Source organism: Alligator sinensis, unplaced genomic scaffold (assembly GCF_000455745.1).
Source record: "Alligator sinensis unplaced genomic scaffold, ASM45574v1 scaffold985_1, whole genome shotgun sequence".
NCBI lineage: Eukaryota > Metazoa > Chordata > Crocodylia > Alligatoridae > Alligator > Alligator sinensis.
The window spans coordinates 290,518-310,828 of NW_005842993.1; the positions used below are offsets into that span (position 1 = coordinate 290,518).

At 41.1% G+C, this 20,311-nt stretch overlaps 1 protein-coding gene and 1 non-coding gene across 2 annotated transcripts in view; one reads left to right on the plus strand and one right to left on the minus strand.

Moving 5' to 3' along the window:
- Window positions 1-2,180: 2,180 nt before the first annotated feature.
- TRPM8 (transient receptor potential cation channel subfamily M member 8) overlaps window positions 2,181-20,311 on the minus strand; it is a 119,640-nt gene continuing 101,509 nt past the window's right edge. Inside the window, exons 20-25 of the mRNA XM_006036639.2 lie at window positions 20,088-20,265; window positions 13,938-14,128; window positions 9,368-9,467; window positions 6,435-6,468; window positions 4,419-4,506; window positions 2,181-2,308 (exon numbers count right to left, since the gene is read on the minus strand). Coding sequence (XP_006036701.2) covers window positions 4,456-4,506; window positions 6,435-6,468; window positions 9,368-9,467; window positions 13,938-14,128; window positions 20,088-20,265 — 554 coding nt within the window. The 3' untranslated portion in view covers window positions 2,181-2,308; window positions 4,419-4,455. The remainder of the gene's footprint in view (window positions 2,309-4,418; window positions 4,507-6,434; window positions 6,469-9,367; window positions 9,468-13,937; window positions 14,129-20,087; window positions 20,266-20,311) is intronic.
- LOC112548191 lies at window positions 14,643-14,806 on the plus strand. Its single transcript, XR_003091995.1, has one exon. It is a non-coding gene; the product is annotated as a U1 spliceosomal RNA (small nuclear RNA).

Below are 20,311 nucleotides of genomic sequence, written 5' to 3' on the forward strand. Positions count from 1 at the left end.
ATGCAATCTACATCCATTACTTCTTAATGTGGAATTCCTAAAGGGGACATCTATGAGCAACAACATGGACCTCAATCCTTACCTTTACTAAGTACTACAATATGGGGGAGGCCTCAAGTAGGGAAACTGCCTTTGGGTTGAGCAGTAGTCCAATTTCTGCTTGCCTGTAGGACTTGGACTCAACCTCCAAGTATTTGTGGGCATAGGTTTGGAATCTCCCACATGTAAGAATGTATGTGTGGATAACAACTCAATATAGAAAAGGAAATTATTAACCAATAACTGGAGTTCTTAGAGATATATTGTCCTCATACCCTTTTTCCCCTATTCCTCAGTCAGTGACCTTCAGAACTCCATAGCTGAGAGCAAACTGAGAAGTGGGGATGGGCTCACTGCCATTTATCCCCTCAGTGGAAGACTACAGCAAAAGCAAAAATGTCTCCAGTCAAAGATTCAGGATATCCACATGATAATGCATTGTGAAATATGCCAATTACTGGGACGTAACTTGCTTCTGCTCTGCATGCTGTTTGATCATTTTGCTTCAGGCAGGACTAGTGAAATATAAATAAAGCAGATTATACTTAGAACATAAGCAGTCTCCAGTATCATAGATATCTCTTCTGTGGGAAGCTGACTTGCAAATCTGGGAATTTGCTACAGCTTGGCAGACTTATATCACTAATACAGGAACAAACAACAATAGTGTATCTATATGATCAGCAGCACAGTTTGGAAGCTTACAGAAAAATACTATTGTATTATGATGGCCAGATATGTACACATCTCATACAATGGTCAGCAACAGTCTAATACTAACTTCAAGATGATTTTCTGTATTGCAATGATGTTTAGGATAATAAATGAACACCATGCTAATCAGTCTCCATTATTTTCAACAAGAGTCCAGCTTTTGAACCTGGACTAGTGTTCTTTTAATAATTTTCCTGCTATTGAGAGTCAAAGCAAAAGCATTTGTTCCAAATAAAACACAAGCTAGTAAAATAAGGAAAGCATACAACACAATTTATCAAAGGACTGATTTTTTTTTCAAAGGCACGCCTTTTAATACACACTGCTTTTCATTGTTTCAACGCCAGCATTTCTGACCAAGCCCAGAGACTGAAATAACCACTTAGAAGTCTGAGCTATTTGCTTTGGTTCAAAGTTATGGTCAGATTAATTTCTGTATTTTAGCTAGTGGAAACAGGCCTGGATTGGATTGGAGAACACAAATGTGCTTCCCAAAGACCTAATGCCCTTTTATGTGATATCTAATTGCATCGTCTTTTCTATTAAGCTAACTTAACTGCTGCATTCAACTGCCTGATCTAATAAGGATTAAAGTTTAAAGAGTGATAAACTTTCTTACACGTTAAAGATTCAGAACAGAAAAAAAATTACAAAAATGTGAACATTTTAGAACCAATTTCAACATCCTGGGCATTTAAAATATCATTGAAGCTAAAAGCAGCACTTCTACCTGAGCTCTTTAGAAATAACTTGCCCTTTCACTTAATCTCTTCAGTGTTTTGGTATAGATAGTCAGGAACTGGACTACAATATGCAGCCTCATAACCTGTTCAGAAATCACTATCATTATCTAGGAATCCAGGAAATAAGGCATGCTTCCCATTAGAGATGTTGAGACAAAATCTTGCATTCTTATATGCCAGTGTTGAAAATGTGGTCATTGTTTGTAAATACACTATGTGAGTAGCAAACAAGGCATGGGAAAGGAAGGATCATTGAAGATTCTCACTAAGAAAAGCAACAATGGTGCCTAGCTGATATTACTGTCAAGTTATGTGCTCATAAGATTCAAAGGTAAATGGGCTTTGGCCGTAGCAAGAGAAGGCAAAATTAGGGATGTTCCCTAGAAGCAGCTGCTAACAATAGACCTTAAGGACCTGGAAAACAGGCAATAAATGAGACAAATATAGAACTGAAAGAGCAAGGACCATCAAGCCTCCTACATTAGAAGTCACTTATTTGTCAAAAAGTGTCTACAAGAACATCCACACCACCACAAGGTGGTGTCACAGGAAGAGAGAACTTACAAGGTGTCACAAGACAGATGCATACACAAAGCAGTGTGAAGCATCAGGAAGAGAAATATCCCTCAATTCCTTGCTGCTTTCGTGTAAGACAACAGTGTGAATAAAAAACTGAGGCCTAAATCTTTCAGAAGCATAGATAGAAAAGAGATTTTTAAAGCACCAAGAATCATGCCAACTCATTATTAGGCACCTCCGTTTGTTGTTGGATCCATTCCTCTTTAATACTTCTCCAAGGAGTAATTCAGTACCTGCAAAATGAAAATAAAATAAATAGTTGTTGAACAGCTCTCCCAGATGCAATCACATTTCACATGTTGTTTTCATTCTAATGGCTATCTGTCTGGAACACAAAAGTTTAATCCTTAATGAAGTACATAAAAGTATCTTGCTGCTGGGTCTATTCTTGCCCTCCTGTTTAATAATAATAATCCTCCTCCCTCCCCCTCAATGTTTACTCAGAAACTTATATTGTTTTCTATCATGGTAAGCAGGAACAATGGTTGATCTGACATGTCTAGGGGACATCAATTCCTCATCGTCTACATGCATTTTTTTTCAGGGTTATAGGCCTGATTCTGTAGTGGTCTGCACTTTGTGCAATTATTTGCCCCTGTGCTACTAGTATGCAGTGTGTATACAGACACTGCTGTTCTGACTGAACAAATTGTTGTCTTCCTTGGCAAAGGTCTGCTGCTTGCTGTGGAACAGTAGCCTTCCTGTTCATTGTTATTTCTTGGTTACACTGCAGAAGTTCAACTTCAGAACCTGGACAGCTCACATGAAAGAAAAACTGGGCAAAGAAACCACAAAACAGATGTCAGCAATAAGGGTAGGTCTATATTGACAGTCAGGATTGATTCTGAGGTCACCCTCAACCAGCTCAAGTCATCTATCACCTCATTTAGCCCACACCAACGCTGGCCACACTGTGCTGCTTATACTCAAAACAGAGACCTGCTAGGAACTGGTCTGTGGACAACCAGTCTTTCCTTCTGGCTTTCCTCTGTGTATAGGTAATACAGAAAAAACGACGTGCACAAGGACTAGAAATAAATGGGAAATTGTAGCATTTTCAGAGATGGGTTTAGTGAGCTGAAGGCTTTCATGCCCAGGTGAGATCCAAGCACGGCATAGAGAGGTGAGCTAGACTGACCTCATAATCAGAAGGTTGGCAGAACTACCAGGGTCTGGTTAGATGCCCAATGTGGCTGAACTAAGGGATTTACAGTGTCAATGGTTGGCAGGTAAAGCTTGCAGTCAACCTTGAGGTTTGCTTTAGCCTATCAGCATAAATATAGACTTGGTGTCTTCAGATGGGCCCAGTATTTTAAACCATTGATTTAGCAGTCTCCAAATTAAAACAGTTGAGATCCTGACATTCATGACTTCCATTATGCTTTATTTAATAGGAACCAGATTAATCCCCAAACTATGAGACCTTTAAGTCAGTCCACATCAGATAGCAGTTCAGATATTTACCTTTAAAACTATAATTACATGGAATTTATTTTATCTAAGGTCATGGGCAAAGACTAGAAAAAAACAGACCCAGGTGCTGAAAGACATATAGGTACCTCAATACTTATGAAAATTTGGGCCTAAGCTCTTTTCTAAGTGTGTTTTTTACCCTAATGCATGTTGCTGTATTGAATCATGTGTAGTCATTTACATCTTCAAGATGTGGATACAAAATAATTCCCATGAGACGAGCAAGTGCAGAACAGAATCTATGCAATTTGTACAGAAATTATTCTGTACAAGGAGGATGTCTCCAAATTCTGAAAAAGAGGACAAAAAAACCTAAATATAGTTTTCCATAATCCTCCCAGATTATCCTTATTTTGATATAGTCATATTTCTTGCTCTGCTTTTTCTGCTAAAGTAGCAGCCAGTGTTTGCTAGCTTGGGTATTGTTCTACTTCTCTTTTATATCACTCAAGACAGGGACTTAAACTCCTTTAGCTACCATACACATTCTGGATCCATAAGATCCCTTGGGAACACACAGCATCAAGCACAATGGAGTCCTGTTCTCAGTTTGAGGCCACTAGTACACACATAGATAAATAAGTGGGTGTACTTCATCGCTTTTATGCAAACCAAGGGCTAAAATAAGATCACTTTGACTGCAGCTAACACAATTTTTTAAAATTACATCCAGAAAGTATAGATGGTCATGGGAGATACTCTCATTTAATCTACAGAAAACAAGTGAGAATGAAAATCTGAGTCTTGAAGTGCTCCCCTAGAAAATGTGATAACCTGTGCCAAATGGAACACTTCCTCTTCACTGGATACATTAACACCAGAGAGATTGATTACTGAATGTAGTCGCATATAAGTTAAAAGCAAGCTTACACTGCTGAAGTGGGCTTCATCTAGATTCAGGTTGTTGTCACTTGATTTTGGTGGTGATCTCTTTCAGAAGACCCTTCAGATCACTGAGCTAAAAAACAACAGGCTTCTATTAATTTAAACTCATTCTAACTTTTTTTTCCAGGACATTCTTGAAGCTTTAATAATGGGCAAAAAGAATTATGAAGCAAATTAGAAATGATGTAACATATTCTAGAACGCATCCTCACAGAGCATACTCAAGTGGAATTTATGCTTCCTTGGTTGCCTTCAGAATGCCAGCTGTTAATGAATGAGCAATAACCTACTGTTATGTATATTCACTAGACACACAGTTGCAGTGACAAATGATGCAGTTTTTATACTTCTTTTCACAGGGAAATTATCATGAGTAACAAAAGAGCCTCTCCAAACATTGCCCCACACAGAACATACATGAAAGATCTGTAGCAATTACAATTTCCATCAGTGCAATTAATGCAGTGAGAACTAACATATACATCATTTACATTTTTAAACAAGCAGGATTCATAAAAGCAACTGGCTCCAAATTACTCAAATTACTTACAATGGGATAGTAGATTACAATTCAATAGAGTACTGTTGAACCAGTCTCCTATAAAAACAGGTTTAATAGACAGCTGTTTCCTTCAATACTTCTTTTGCTTCAATGTTACCTTTACACATCAAATTCTAGCACCAGTTTCCAATGCCTGTACTATTACTGTCTAATCTTGATCCCCAAGAAGTCAATGGGTGTTCTCCCAGGGTAAAGTGACAAAAGGATATCAGAATCTTACTTGATGTAATAGGGGAACTTGATGGAAATAACTATCCAGACAAGGGCGAATATTGTTGCATGGAACATCTTCTTTCGACATGTATTTATAACAAGATAAAAAACATATTGTTCCACAAAGAGCCTTCAGCTATTTGTCTCCTACTCTGGAAGGTTTACCAGCAATTAAGCAACAGGTGTGACTTCTATGCAGCTCTAAACTATGCCACTAACAGAAAACAGAGCAACTTAGATCGATTTTGAATGTCTTTTAGGGAACATCTTACTTGAAGACAGTCCATATAAAAGGAGACACTACAAGAGGACTGCAGTGTGTTACAGTTGCCTCTCTCAGGTATGCTGTAACCTCATCAGAGGCCCACACATTACTGTCAATTTATTTTCTTTGTCAGCTAGCACTCCTACCATTCCCATTGAAATCAGTTCTATAATAGTCCTCTGCCTGTAAAAGTGGCTCTGGACCCCAACACAAGTCTGTTTGATACTCCGGTTTCCCGGGGTGGTACCCTGTACTCACCTGCAACACCTGATCTTACTTGAAATAAATTTGGGAGGCAGTGCTCAGTTTCCTAGAGTGACATTTTAGGTATCTTTCTCTGCCCTGTTTATCACTGAGTTACCACTCTGTGGCCCAACTCAGGCTCAGGCTCGGCCCCAGCTCAGGCTTGGTCCCTTTAGCAGCCTCCTATTGTGATTTATAAGGGATACTTTGCAGTTTCTTTGCTCAGAATCCAAACCAAAACATAACCAAACCAGGTTTGCCACTGTTTTTCTCACTCTCCTCCAGTCTCCACAGCCCTTCTGGGCCTGCTTACAGCTACTGCACACCTTCTTAGCTCTATAAAGAGAGCTCCTCTCAGTGCCTTTGCCTGGGCCAGACTAGCTTTCTGACTCAGAGCTTAGTTTATATCTCATTTTGGTCTGCCCCTTCTAGTCACTGCATTCTCCATCCCCTAATGAGGTTCAGAGGATCTTCATTACATAGTAGGCTTGTAGTTCTGCAGCTTGCAGCTTTCATCCACTGTCTCTAACTTGCAACTCGTGTAGTCATCCACTCTACTTGGTAACCCCAACAAGATAACAGTGCCTCTAACTTACCTCAATCTATGATTATGCCTTGAAAAAAGGTGTCCTAAGAAAATTTGAGCTCAGATGATAAGTAAAGCTGTACAAATTAAATATATACTATCAGCTCTTGGACTACATGAAAAACAAAGTACCTTTGCATCCAGTTGTCTAAATCGATGTTCCATCCTGTGGAAAGACAACATACACCAAAGTGAAAATTGTGGGGCTAAAAATTAAATTATCAGTTGTTGACAGTATCCAGTAGATACATTGTAAAACTCTGCAATAGTCCATTCATTTTCTGTAAAATAGGATGCCTATTTGAAGTACTTGTCTAAAATCAGGTCTAGAGCAACTGTGGCTTGGGGAATTCTAAAATTCTTCTGTATTCTAGGTGTGCATTGGTTAATGAAAGAACTATAAATAATTGCAGATGACTCTGTGAGTTCAAACTATTCCCATTAGACTTTCCAGAATGTGGCAATAATTATACCTGCATAGAATTTTTATTACAATTAAGAGAAGTTTAAGTATCCAGGCTGCTGTCAGTATCACCAGCATGGCTCTTTTGGATATGAAGTTCATTTGGGCAACTATGTGCGTGATGGATTAATCAAGTTTGCTGTGAGTCTGTTGCAGTGTGTTAATTAGTGTGCTCCAAGAGCCTCTGTGTCATGTGTATTCAGCATCCCTGTGTTTCAAAATGGTGGCAGGGGCGCTTTAACTAAAGCTTGTTCGATGAGCTTTAGTTAAAGTGTCCCTGCTGCCATTTTGAAGTGCAGGACACTGAATACACATGATGCTGTGAGCAGTTTAATTAGAGCAGGTCTCAGAACTGCTCTAATTGAAGCACCCCCCACCGTACCCTTGAGCACGTGTATAGATGCCCTTTGAGACTAGCTGGCTACTTGATGTTAAGCAGGTTAATTTTCAGCTTATGCCTGTTAGGAAGGAAATGTTCACAGCAGGGCAGTGTCATGCCCTAGAAATAAGAAACCTTTCCACTAAGACTTATCAGCTTTTCAATAATTAAGCTGGAAATGAAAAACACCTTTTATATCTTTGAGAATTGCTCTTAAGTTCAGTAGTATTTTCAATGAAGTTTCATACAGCTTTTCCAAACTGGGCCCTAAGGGCTAAATCCTATTTCACTTTAGACACCTAATTGGCACATACATAACATCTAACTGCTGCTTTTGGTACTTCTGCACAGCTTTGCATTCTGTTCCATCCTACAACAAAATAAACCAGCCCTCTAGACATAGCTGGTAAGAGTAAATTGGAGAAGGACAGCCCTCCCACATTTTAGTCCAATAAACTAGCAGCTAGGGCACTTGCCTAGGGAGCAGGAGACCCAGGTTCTACATGCAGTGAGGGTCAGAACTTGTATCTTCTGTTTCCCAGAACACTGCTCTAACCAAGAGGTCACAGGCTGGATATTGCCAAGAACCCTCTTCAGCCCTCCTTCTGCAGCTGAACCACCTTGCATTTGTATCCACTGGATGAAATGGATTGAATTAATAAACAGCACTAGGAAAGTTTCTACTGTGCTAGGTACAATAGCTCAGGTAGAACTCAGAGCCCCCTCCAACCAGAACAGCATTCATCTCATTGAGACACACCCTCTGATTTGTTCTCCTGGCCCTGCACATTTCCTGCTCCTGATGCCCAGTGGGACAGCTTCAAGAGAAGTGCTGCAGAAACTTCTGGATAGTGCTTCATCCAATGATTCTCGACCAGACTGCCATAACACCAGACCCCTGTGAGCTACTCCACATGCTGGACACCCGGCATCTGCCCCAGTGTCCAGGAAGGCTAAAATACAGTGCACTGCCCACCCTTGCGCTCCAAGTGGCATGATCTGCCATAGGTGGAGAAATATAGGGCCAAATTTTTTTCAGCCTGGCTCCTTCCCCTGCTTTTCCTATGCTCCTTGAGCTGGTGGGAAGGACTACAAGGAATGGTCCAGCATTCAAGTCTCCAGAGCATATCTACATGTTATTTAGGCCCACAAAGTGACATTTTACTTTACCCTAAGTCTTTTGGTAACTTTGCTTTTTAAACCCAGTTCTACTTTTCTCCATTCAAGCAGTCTGGCTTAGTTATACTAAAAAAAGGCTGAGGTTTTATTTTATTTATTCAAAATAAAAGAAATGTTAGGACCTTCAGGCATCTATACATGAGCAGCAAGGATGCTCCTACACACTGTAATTACAACGTGTCAAAGCAGGCTCAATTAACCGAGTCTGCTGGAACATGGTAATTACCACACTCCAGCAGACTCCAGTGTTTTGTGTATCAGCATCCCCATGCTTAAAAATGGTGTGGGGGGACCACTGCAGATGACATTGTGAGTTAAAACTATTCAACATGTCAAACAAGCTTTAGTTAAAGTGTCCCTGCCACCATTTTTAAGTGGGGGGGGATGCTGATATATGAGATGCTCCAGGTACTTTAATTAGAGTGCACCCACCCCTGCCCCGCCTCCCAGAGCATGTGTATAAACACCCTTCAAGTCCAAATATAAAAAAGAATGGAGGTGTTATCTACTAGTGGACTGGAACCAAGTAAAGATTCCCACTAGGCTTTATGTTTATGGACAACATAATTTCTCAATTATATGTTAGATATTCTCTATTCATCTACATAAAAATAACAATATGCCACTACTTAGCTCTTACTTTTCACTTTTCATCAGCAGACCTCAAACATTACAGAGAAGGAAAGCATCATTAGATCCATTTTAGATACATGAGGAAAAGGGACACACAGAAATGAAGACTGGAGGTTATTCAAGGTAGCAAATATTTTTGGTATGTTTATGTATATATGTAATCTAGGCAACATATACTACATGAACAACATATCATAACCGCAAGTCCAAACAACTATGTATCCACCCAAAATATGTGATAACTCTTTAGATTTCACTTAACATGGAATGTGTGTGAACTACTTCAAGCTCACTTTTATATTTTTTAATTTATGAACACTTAGATTTTTCTAAATACATTAAACTTTTTTTTGTAAAAATAGTTTGCTGAAGTTTAGTTTAAAAGTAAAGCAGAGAAATAAGTAGACGTACTCCTCTGATGAATCATTTGCTTTGGTATTGATTTTGACAAGGTAATTTTCTTTCATGACAGCTTCCCACGAGAGAATCTCATTGTCCTCATATTTTAAGCCTAAGAAATACAGAAAAGCATTAGATTAACTTAAACTTGCCTCTACAGTTTTACAATGTGAAAAGACCTGTTGGTGATTGCATTCCCATAGGCTAATGGGATTTATTTCTCTGAATACAAAACGTTAGCATCCCCATTCCAAAACGATTACAGCTCTAATGCAAATATGATATATGCATATGAGCATAAACACAGTATTTGAGGTTAAGAAATCTGACCCCAGCATTCTTTCCTGCCTAGGCAGGGGGTCAGACTCGATAATCTTTTGAGGTCTCTTCCTACCCTAACATCCATGAATCTATGAAAAATTAATCCAAATTGATCCAACCAGAACTCCAGTCTCCCAGAATCCCAAGGTTGCCACATGATTTTCTGTGCTGATCCAGCCAACAGGTCTATGGAAGCAAGCCCTAGTTACCATTTAGAACCTTACTGACTACTGAGGAGGTCTATACATATTTAGGTATGAGTCCTACATCCTCTAAAGGTTTTTAGGTGTCTAAGTCCCATTGATCTTACCACATCACTTCTAAAATAATTTGGCTTGTTTCATAACAGTGGTGGGAAGTGGAAAGTCTCTCAACAGGCACAGAGAAGAGAAAGGGGCAGACCTTTGAGTTTCTGCTGTCTCTAAAGTTGTAGCATCTGCCTGAAACAGTGGGAGAGATATGCAAAAATAGTAATTCCTGCCAACTTAGACAAAGCCCACTACAGGACCGTGGACAGACTGAGGGTGAAAGTCACAATGGAAGGGTGTTCTTCTAGTCAGGCCTCTAACAGGGGATTTATCAGACCACACACTGATGTCCCAGAGGCAATCACACAATTACTGAGACAGTCATTAACACTAGGGCTGTGCAAAGCTTGGGTGTTGATTCGATTCAGAGGAGATTTGGCCTGATTTGGTGGCTGAATCTCTGAATCTGAATCAAATCAGTAGGCCAATAAAAGGGTCCAAATTGATTTGAAGCTTTCCAAATCAATTCAGAAAAGATTCAGAGAGCTTCGGAGGTTCAGTCAGTCCCCACTCACCACTGCAGGGCTGGACCTGGACTCTTTGCCAGTAAGTGGAGGGAGGAGTAGAGAAAGGGACAGGGGACCATGGGGGGACCCCCACCAGGAGCATCCTCTGCCTGCTCCCCCAGCCCCCCGAGCATCCCCCAAACCCCACCTGCTCTCCCAGACCTATCAATTGCAGCCCCATCCGGCCCCAGTGTCCTGGCTCTTTAAAAAAAAAATAGCCCCACACTCACCAACTGCTGCCAGGCAGAGGGTGATCCCCACTGCCCTGTGTGGCATGTTGGGGGGCTCTGCCACGAGCTGCCAGGGGCCCCAATGGCTGCTGCAGCATCCAGTGAGTGTGAGGCTTTTTCTTTTTCCTTTTTAAAAACCAGGAGCTGGGTCAGGCAGGGCAGCTATTGTCAGGGCTGGGAGAGAGGGCAGGGAATGGAGGCTTGTGGAAGAGCCCCCCCACTCAGCGTGGGGCAGTGGGGATCACCTCCCCCCTCCCCAGCCTATCAGGAACCAGTGAGTGCGGGGCTTTTTTTCCCCCCCTTTTTTTTTTTTTTTTTTTAAGAGCCAGGACTCTGAGGCTCAGCAGGGCAGTCACTGATGGGGCTGGGAGAGCGGGCGGGGGATAGAAGCTGTTGGATTGGAGATTTGACCAATTCAGCAGGAGATGAATCTCTGAATACGATTAGGCCAAATCAATTCAGGACAGTGATTCAAATCACTGAATCAAATCACTGTCCCCCGAATTGGCTGAATCCAAAGCCAATACTAGCTGCTTTGCACAGGCCTGATGAACACCTCAATTTTATTTTAAATTCTGTATTTTTTTAAATATACCCAATTTTTTTCCTTATCTCAAGGGTTCTTCTATCATCACCTGGCATGTTTTTGGTACCTCATTTCTGTGTTCAATAAACATTCCATATGTTTACTGAAGCATTCATTTAAGCATCTGGGCCATTAGCATCTCCAACACTAATAGAGTTGCTATGGTAGGATGGTTTTTAATGTACAAGGAAGAAGTAGTACCCTGTCACTTCTAACACCAGCACAACTTTGGCAGAGAACGTAAAATGTGGGACAACCAACAGGGACAACCCAGTTCACTTAAACAGTACTAAGGATCTGTGTGTCTTACTAACAACAGGTTCAGTCTATGCTGCAGGGTGAAAGTCAGGCTGCTGATGTATAGGAACAAGCTTGCCAATTAACTGAAGTCATCTTCTATCATTTGTTATGAATGGCACTTAGAAAACAAGCTAAGAGAATTCAAGCAACAACACTCAATTTGTTGGGGAAAAAACTTGTTAAAGCAATTCATATCTCTGCTCACTGACAAAATAAATGAAAAGAAAATAGCTAGAGGCCTTACCACTCCTGGATTTTTGTATACAGGTTTCCTGACAGAGTTCATTTACTGGCAGGGCCTATAGGGGGTGGGTGGGACAAAAGAGTATGAGCTTTCTTTTCCAATCAAGCATGACAGGGCAGGAAAGTCTCTGGAGAAGTTATTATTCATAATAGGCTGCCCCTGTAGCATCCATTCTGAAACCTCATTAGCTGAAGGAATATAATTGAAGGGCAAAGATAAATAGTGTCAAATGGTGGAGCAGGGTGCCTACACTTATATTTATATTGTAAGCTATGTAAGCATTTCAAACATGCAAGATCAAACAGGTCTGTCACCCTCTTGCAATACTATCTGAAGTGCCCAAATCAACAAATCACTGTGGGTGTGGGGAGTGCTATAAGGTAAAAATGGAAAAAGTCAGGGAGGGCCAAATGTGTCTCTCCCTTTGAAAAGAGAGAATTCTTAGTTTGAGGGATGCTTGTTCAGACTATCAAATCTGTTCTAAGCCTTATCTGGTTTAGTCCATGAGAGGATCACCATCAATCAACATGTTAACAGCAACTACAACAGTATGAATGATGCTTTTCATATACAGACCATGCTACATAGATATAAGCTAACAATTCCCATGCACTAACAGTATCTGGTAGAATGCACTCAGTGCCCTGAAAAAGAAAGGCTCTCATATCTACTAAGTACCATACAAACTTTTAAACAATGGAATTAATTTGATGATTTCAAAGTGTCTACAAACATGAGCTAACTAAGCCTCAACACCCTCTTGGACAACAGACACACAGACATATTTTTGCACCTGCAGTAACCTTTGGGGGGGAAAGAAGGAACTGTTTAACTAAGCAAAAAAACCTAAGCAATTTAGAGCAACACTGTCCTAGGTCCAGATGAAAATTCAAAGGAAATATTAGGTAGATGTGTAGTAGGAGTGCACCAATAAAGATTGTCTTGGTCAATACTGATAGCCAGTGATTAACCAACCATATTGGCCAATGCCAATACAATAACCGATATTTAGTAATAGCGCAAGGCATTTTAAACTACTAACATAAACCATTTTTTATTTATTTTGCATTTATCATGCACAAACACACACCTCCTGTCTGCTCTGGTCCTCAATGAGGAAGGTGGTGATAACCTTATTCCTACACACATCGCCTCCTCATCCATGGCTCCTATCCACAGTCCCGCTCCCCATGCAGTCTGTGCTGCCATCCCAGGTGGGCAGGGTGGACCATCGCTTGGACAGCAGCACTGAGAGCATTTGGAGCTCCAGAGCACACCGCTGCCTCAGCACTGGCAGGCCCCACACATTTGAGCTCCCATGGCTTCCAGGGAGAAGGTGCATTTGCAAAGGTGCCCAGTGCCCAGCACCCAGCAGAACAAAATCTTTCATGCGGTGCCGTACCCCACCCACGCACAGCCCAATGTCTCCATAGCAGCCCCAATGTTCAGCATTTGCATGCAGCATTGTCATGGCAGCAGCAGCAACAGCAGAAGCTGGTATGTGGCCCTTTGTCGATGAACGCAGTGCCCTGTGACCGCTCCCTAATGCCTCCTCCCACTGCTCCCTGGAACCTGTAGTCTGCTATGGGCTCAGGGACTGGACTATACTCTGGGCACGTGGCCCTAATTATCGGCCACAGTGACCAAAAAAATCTGATAGCTATAATGTCATTTCTCTTTTTATCAGGGCTGATCCAACAGCCAACAAGAATATATCAGTGCACCCCTAGTGAGTAGAGGTTAGAAATGCTAACCCAAAGGTCTTAGGTTGTGTGTGCTGTAGGAAATTTGTTAAACAAAAACAGTCATGGACTAATTTTTTTGTATCCATCTTAACTGCTCTGACTAATAGCAAAATGGTTTACTATCAACTCAGCTAAAAACCAGGTTGCTTCTTACCTTATCACAGTTGCTCAGTGCTGCAGTGTTTCCCTTCTAAAGTCTACCATCTAGAAGTTAACCTAGTCCAAACCTACTTGGCTTGTGAAACTAAAATAGGATTGCAGCATACCCTGTTATGGTTGCAATCCATTTGCCATAAAAATGTACTATTTGGGATAGTAGAAATAACACACAATTCTACTTACAACAAATGGAGAGCTCTTTGCTTTCCTTTTTACAGCAGTATTTAAAACATTTCTTCATCACCATGTAGATGTAGGCAAAGATGACAAAAGGAAATGGAATAGTCAAACGATTACAGTACTCTTGAACCAAGAAATATCGCTGGAACTTCCACACTTGATCATTGTTTTCTTGTACTGATCCAACGGTGTAACTAATGGACAAAAGATCAAGATAGATGTATAAAGGATACAACTAGTTAATCATCACCTAATGAAGGATTTTCTACAAATCAAGTAAAATGAATTCACAGAGGACAAACAGGACAAATATTTTGCATAATTTCAAGACCATTTGAACATCATGAATTTGAAAGTCTAATTCTGATTTGAAGGTTACTGAATTCAGATTTGATTTTTGAAAGACTAGAGAAATGGAGAAGTCAGAGAGTAGGATGCGGCACAGAAAACTGAAATTACAGCTAGACTGGGGGAGAGGGAAGGAGCAGTGAGAGAACACTAAAGAAAGATTAAATATATATTGCTCTACAAGCCTCACCTAGCTTTAGCCAATATTTTTCCAGGCTTCAAACACAATGGAACCTGCTGGAGCACTGTGTGCCATTAATTATATTTGCCAACTAACGCATTTTTGCACAACTAACTTATTCTGCTAAATATGAAACTCCACTGACATAATTAGTCTTGGTTCCAGATTGGAGCATCTCATCATCCAACTGGCAAGGAAAATACCACAATCAAGCAGGTGGTTTTCCCAGGGTGACAACTGTCCATCACACTCCAGACAGGCTGACACTGAGAATTTCCCCAGTGCAGGAAACTCAACTACACAATTATGTGGTAATGGGGGACTGAGGTTGTGCTTTCCTCATGTCTTGCTCCTAGGTCTCTTGGCGTAGAGCAACTGAGACTAGGAGGTATCTGAACCCCAAGGCCTCCAAGCTTGAGGCTTGTGCATAGGATGCCTGCCATGGTTTTGGGGAGTATCCGAAGCCCCTGATTGATGAGTCTGGAAGAGAAGATACTTACCCGGTGATACAGCCACACAGGCATGAATGATTGAGCTCTGGCTTACTTGAAAATTTTAACTTAACTATTGGGCTTTGCCTACAGAATTCAGTACTGATTTCTCCCTTGAAACAAAATTAAAGACAAAGTCTTGATATTATAGGACCGAAGTTTAGGATCAGGAATTCACTATACCAAACAGAATAAAATGTTCCAGCTGCAAAAAAATGTAACATCTTAGGGTGCCTATACATGAGCAGGGAGGCTTCCCCAACATGCTATAAATCAAGTGTATCAGAGCAGATTCAATTAATTGAGTGTGCTGGAGTGTGGCAATTACTGGACTCCAGCAGCGTCCCGCATCTTGTGTATCAGCATCCCCATGCTTCAAAATGGCGGCAGGAGCACTTTATCTAAAGCTCATTCAACAAGCTTTAAATAAAGTGCCCCCCAGACCATTGTGAAGCACAGGGATGCTAATACAAGAGACACTCTGGGCACTTTAATTAGAGTAGCTCTCAGAGCCACTACAATTAAAGCACCCCCCCCACCCCCCCAACCACACACACTCCTGGAGTATGTGTATAAATGCCCTAAGACCCAGATCATCAGAAGTATTTAGGTGTCTAATTTCCATTGGGATACCATTGAAAATCTGGGGCCAGTATGCCCCTTTTCTACAATCTTTCTAGAGCAGACAGGATTTCAAAATATGTCAGTATCTCTAAATAGAAGTCTTTAGTTCATTAGGACCACAGCTTAACCAATATATATCTAACATAAGTCTTCTGTTCCTAGCTGTCCAGAAAACAAATACTTAATTTTTCAAACATGGTTTTCATGTTATTTTGGAAGCAGAAATCAATATTCAGACTTTTCCCCATACCCGCTGCCTATGGGGCATATGGTATCTTCTTTTTTAATATCTATTTTTAATCAAACACAATGAGGAGCTGGTCAGAGATATTCTTGCTCTGCTGCTGCAAACAAGTCAATGAGCAACTCTTCTACAAATTCATAAGTGATGCAGCCCACTAGAATTGGAAGATTTGAAAAAAGTAATCCTGGGAAGAGATACACTTTGGTTGTTTTTTCATTACAAAAATCATACCTTAGAGAGGTCATTTTTTGCCATAATGCACCTGAATTCAAAGTGCAATCTAATTTACCCAGTCTTACTCTGTTCAATCTATTTAAATGAACATAAAGTTGGTTATCTGCATTAGTCTGAAGTCAAGCAGAAAGTAGGGCAGTGTGGCATCTTAAAGGTTAACTGGTTCAGAGAGGCATGAGCTTTCATAGACAGCAACATACTTCATCAGATGCTATGAATGTCCTGGCAGAAAGAAAGGGTTTTATATAGAAGGGAAAGGGACAGAAGAAAAGGATGCTGCTAAGAGGTAAAGAGTGGGTTGAACAAAGCAGCTAACACTTTGAGGGTAGGCCTGTGCGAAGTGGCTAGTATTCACTTCGGATTCAGATTCAGCCAATTCAGGGGACAGTGATTCGATTCGGTGATTCGAATCACTGTTTTGAATCGATTTGGCTGAATCTGATTCGAGATTCAGCCACTGCTGAATCTCCAAATCAGCCAGGCCCATCCCCCCACCTACTCTTCCAGCCCAGCAATGTCTGCCTCTCTGCCCGCCCCAGCTCCCGGCACTTTGAGAAAAAAAAAAAAGCACTGGGTGCTGCCAGGCAGGGTGCGATCCCCACTGCCCCCCCCGCCCCACACTGCATGGGGCAGGCCCCTTGCCACTTCTGCCTTCAGCGAGTGCCTGCGGCCACCAGGAGAATAACGTATATACAGTGATGGAAAAATAAACCCCATTTCAATTAAAAACTCACTGTTTCAATTTAGGGGACATAGATTGCAACCCTAAGGACAAAAAGCCCGTCACGTGTACAAGCACCCATTAATACCCTTTAGTGAGAGACCCCATCAGAAGCTTTTTTGAAAATTCAAGTAAACTATATCAACTAGATGTCCCTTGCCTTTGTTTTCTTCCTGTCACACCCCTTCTTTGATCCATCTTCACATTCTATACTTCTTACAGTTTGGGACCTGAATATGATAAGCCCTTAGGCAGAAAAGTGCAAGTTTGCAGAATAAATGCAAGGTATCATTAGAGGGCCTCAGGGGAAACAGACAGGAGACAAATCAGGCTGAATAGGCCCTGCATAAATACCCTTTCTGTTAGCATTCACACTCTGCCATTGTGAGATACAGGATATGGGGTTAGATAGAGCTGTGTTCTGACCCTGTATTCTTACATTCTCATGTTCACTTCCTGTACATGAACAGTGGTACACTGCAGGGACACAGCATACGATGCAAGCAAAACAGGCATGTGACACTATGTACAAGAGAGACTGGCAGAAACCCTGTTTCCCTGAAGCAGAAAGCAAGAATGTCCCATGATGTCACCTTGTGGGACTGTTCCTAAATGGCACATCTAGACAGAGTACATCTAAGACTTGGAGTCATGGATCATGGCTGAGATTTTCAAAGCAGATGAGGTGGGATCAAAACTCATCTTCCATTTTTTTAATGGATTGAAATGTTATTCCCTGAAATATCTTAAAATCTCACATCTGTCTCTTTAAGACTGTAAAGCACCTAACTAATGGTATGGTGCCATGGAAATATTTTTGATATTTCTATATGACTAATGCATCCACCAGCACTGCATCTACATGCTAATCACAATATTAAAGCTGACAATGAAATCTCAGAAGCATCATTTAATCAAAACAAAGCCCAGATATTTCTTTGGAAAAGTAGCAAGGGGAGCCTACTAAAATGGGGATGCGATAGCTAACACAGACCCGGTTTCTGAGAATGGACATTGGTTTAACAAACATGCAGCAAATTGGATCATGGTCCCAGTTCAGAAAAGGCTACAATTATGCTTCACATAGAGAAACCTGAAGACAAACCAAAGTTCTTCAAGAGACTTATAGGCATGGTCTTCTGCCCAGGTAAACTTGCATCACATTTGACTCAGTAAAGATATTATAGTAAGACCAATCCTGCTAAGGATTACTAGCATCACATCAAGCTTCAAGAAAGTAGTTTTCATGAACTGGAGACCTAGACATGGTAAAATAGGAATGGAAGATTTTTTTTTTCCAAAATAAAAAAATCATTGGGAAAAAAACCTAGTAGAAACTTCCTAACAAAACAAAAAACATTGGGATATGGACAGACAAAAAAAACCCTCCACTCAACATACCAATTGAAGAGAGAATTACCACATTTCAAATTGATCTGCTGTAGTTATTCTTACATTGCAGCACATGGAAGCTAAACTAAGGTAATTTACTGGCTGTTTCATTCTGGGCCCGCATACCCACACATCCACACACACACCTACAGCCCCCCCAAAACTCCATACCCACCCAACTTTACCCCCACCTGCCCTCCCAAAATATACAAGAGTAAGACTTAATTTTGAGCTATTATGCAATCACCTCTATATACACAACAAAACATACACAAATCAGGACAAAAAATTTTCTTTAAATACAATTAAAATATGTTATTGTCAATGTTTGATTTTTAGTATATCATTTGTTTTTTCTGGTTTCAAGATGACAAACCCCCTTCCCAAAAGGAGTACTTCTGGGGCAAGGGGAAGGACTTCTGGTGGCAAAGGTCAGGGGTTAGGCGACGAGACTTCCAGTCCCAAGATGGCGAGCAGGGAGCGGGGCACTTGTCAAGAGGCAGGGCTACCCTTGTGGCCCATGAGAGCTCACCAAAACTCATTAAATAGCCCCCAGCTGAAAGAATTCCCATCCCTGATCTTAGGAGTAGGGATCATAACCCTCCTCTGCAGCCCGCAGTCTCTAGCCACTGGGCTGAAAAATCAGGTTTTCATTTACTTACTCCCCTACTGGCCACATGACTGCTGCATTATTCTACATTACAGCCCAACTTGAACATGAGAGGTTGAGCTTATAACATAGTAATTAAGCTACTCTTCTGAGAAGTTGGAGATGTGAATTAGAAGCCCTTTCAGTTCCAGGCCTTCCATTTCTTGGACATGTGCTTTAATTAGAATATTATGGAAAAGGTGGGCACTACTTCCATCAGGTTTAAAACGAAAGCAGCTACAGGCAAGAAGCCCAGTCCTGTTTGAGTGGGAAGTATGTACAGCAACAAATGCAATAAGGCCCTGATGTTGGTTGGGTGTTTACCTGCTACTAGAGTATAGTAATCAAGAAACAGTTACAGTACATCTATTAGTCCTCATGCTAATTAAAATATTATTGTCCTAAGCAATTCAGTTAATTCAATACAGGCAGATGGTCAAGGTAATAAGCAATAATCCACAAGAGAAAAATTGCAGCTCCTTCTGAATACTCCTCCTGGGAAAGTATAGTTAAGTAATGCCCCTTACACAGCATAAGCCCTGCCTTGCCCTGCTGTCACAAAAATGAGTTTTCCAAGAAAAGCACCAACTGCATGCAAGTCAATTTGTTGGAGATTTTGCTCCTCCTGGAATGAAAACAAGTGTGTAAGGATGAATTATTTATCAGATGGTCACTCTATCCAGTAAACCCAGCAGACTGAGCCCATGGCTCAGGCAAATGCTTCATTGACATTGTGCTAAATCTCAGCTAGCTTCATATATTGAGTCCGCATATGCCTAAAGATCAAGAAAACTATTCTTCAGTCCCTTGAAAGCAGCAGGATTTATATAACTCTCACAGAACCATAAAGGCTGATGGAATCAATTCATCATGCATACATGCTAGCTTCATTTTTATGATAAGCATCCCTGTTTATTGCTAACAAATTTTCTGATGGAGCCAAATGTCAACTGAACTGTTCTCTTGGTTTTGGAGAAGCTAGGAGGATTGTCACTCTGATAATGGGGCAGATATTTTAAATAGAGGCAAAGGGCTTTGTTTTGGGTGTTGAAACCTTGTTCCTAACTCCTCAGAAATGCACACTCCGCAACCATTATCTGTGACTTTTCCAGGGGAACATTAAGTCTATGGAATCCATTTCTCTAGTCCTTTTATTCCTTATTTCCCTACTTAAGAGGGAAGTTCCCTCATGGACCTGCTTTTCCTCTGCCTGCTCATCTTGGAGACCCCAGGGGCCAAAAGACAGAGAACTGCTAGTCTACTACATACCCAAACATGGCAACCAGCAGGTTCACTAGGAGGATGTTGGTCGAAAGCATGTAGATGCACACCAATGGGATAGTGATCCACTCAGGAAAAAGGGGTCGGTTATTGGCATCCACCTCCACACATAAAGGTTTAGACTCATTCCCAGAGACGGTGCATCGATCAAAATTATATGTGGTACCTAGGTCAGGAAGGGGGAGAAAGCAAGCCTGTTTACTGTGTGGAGA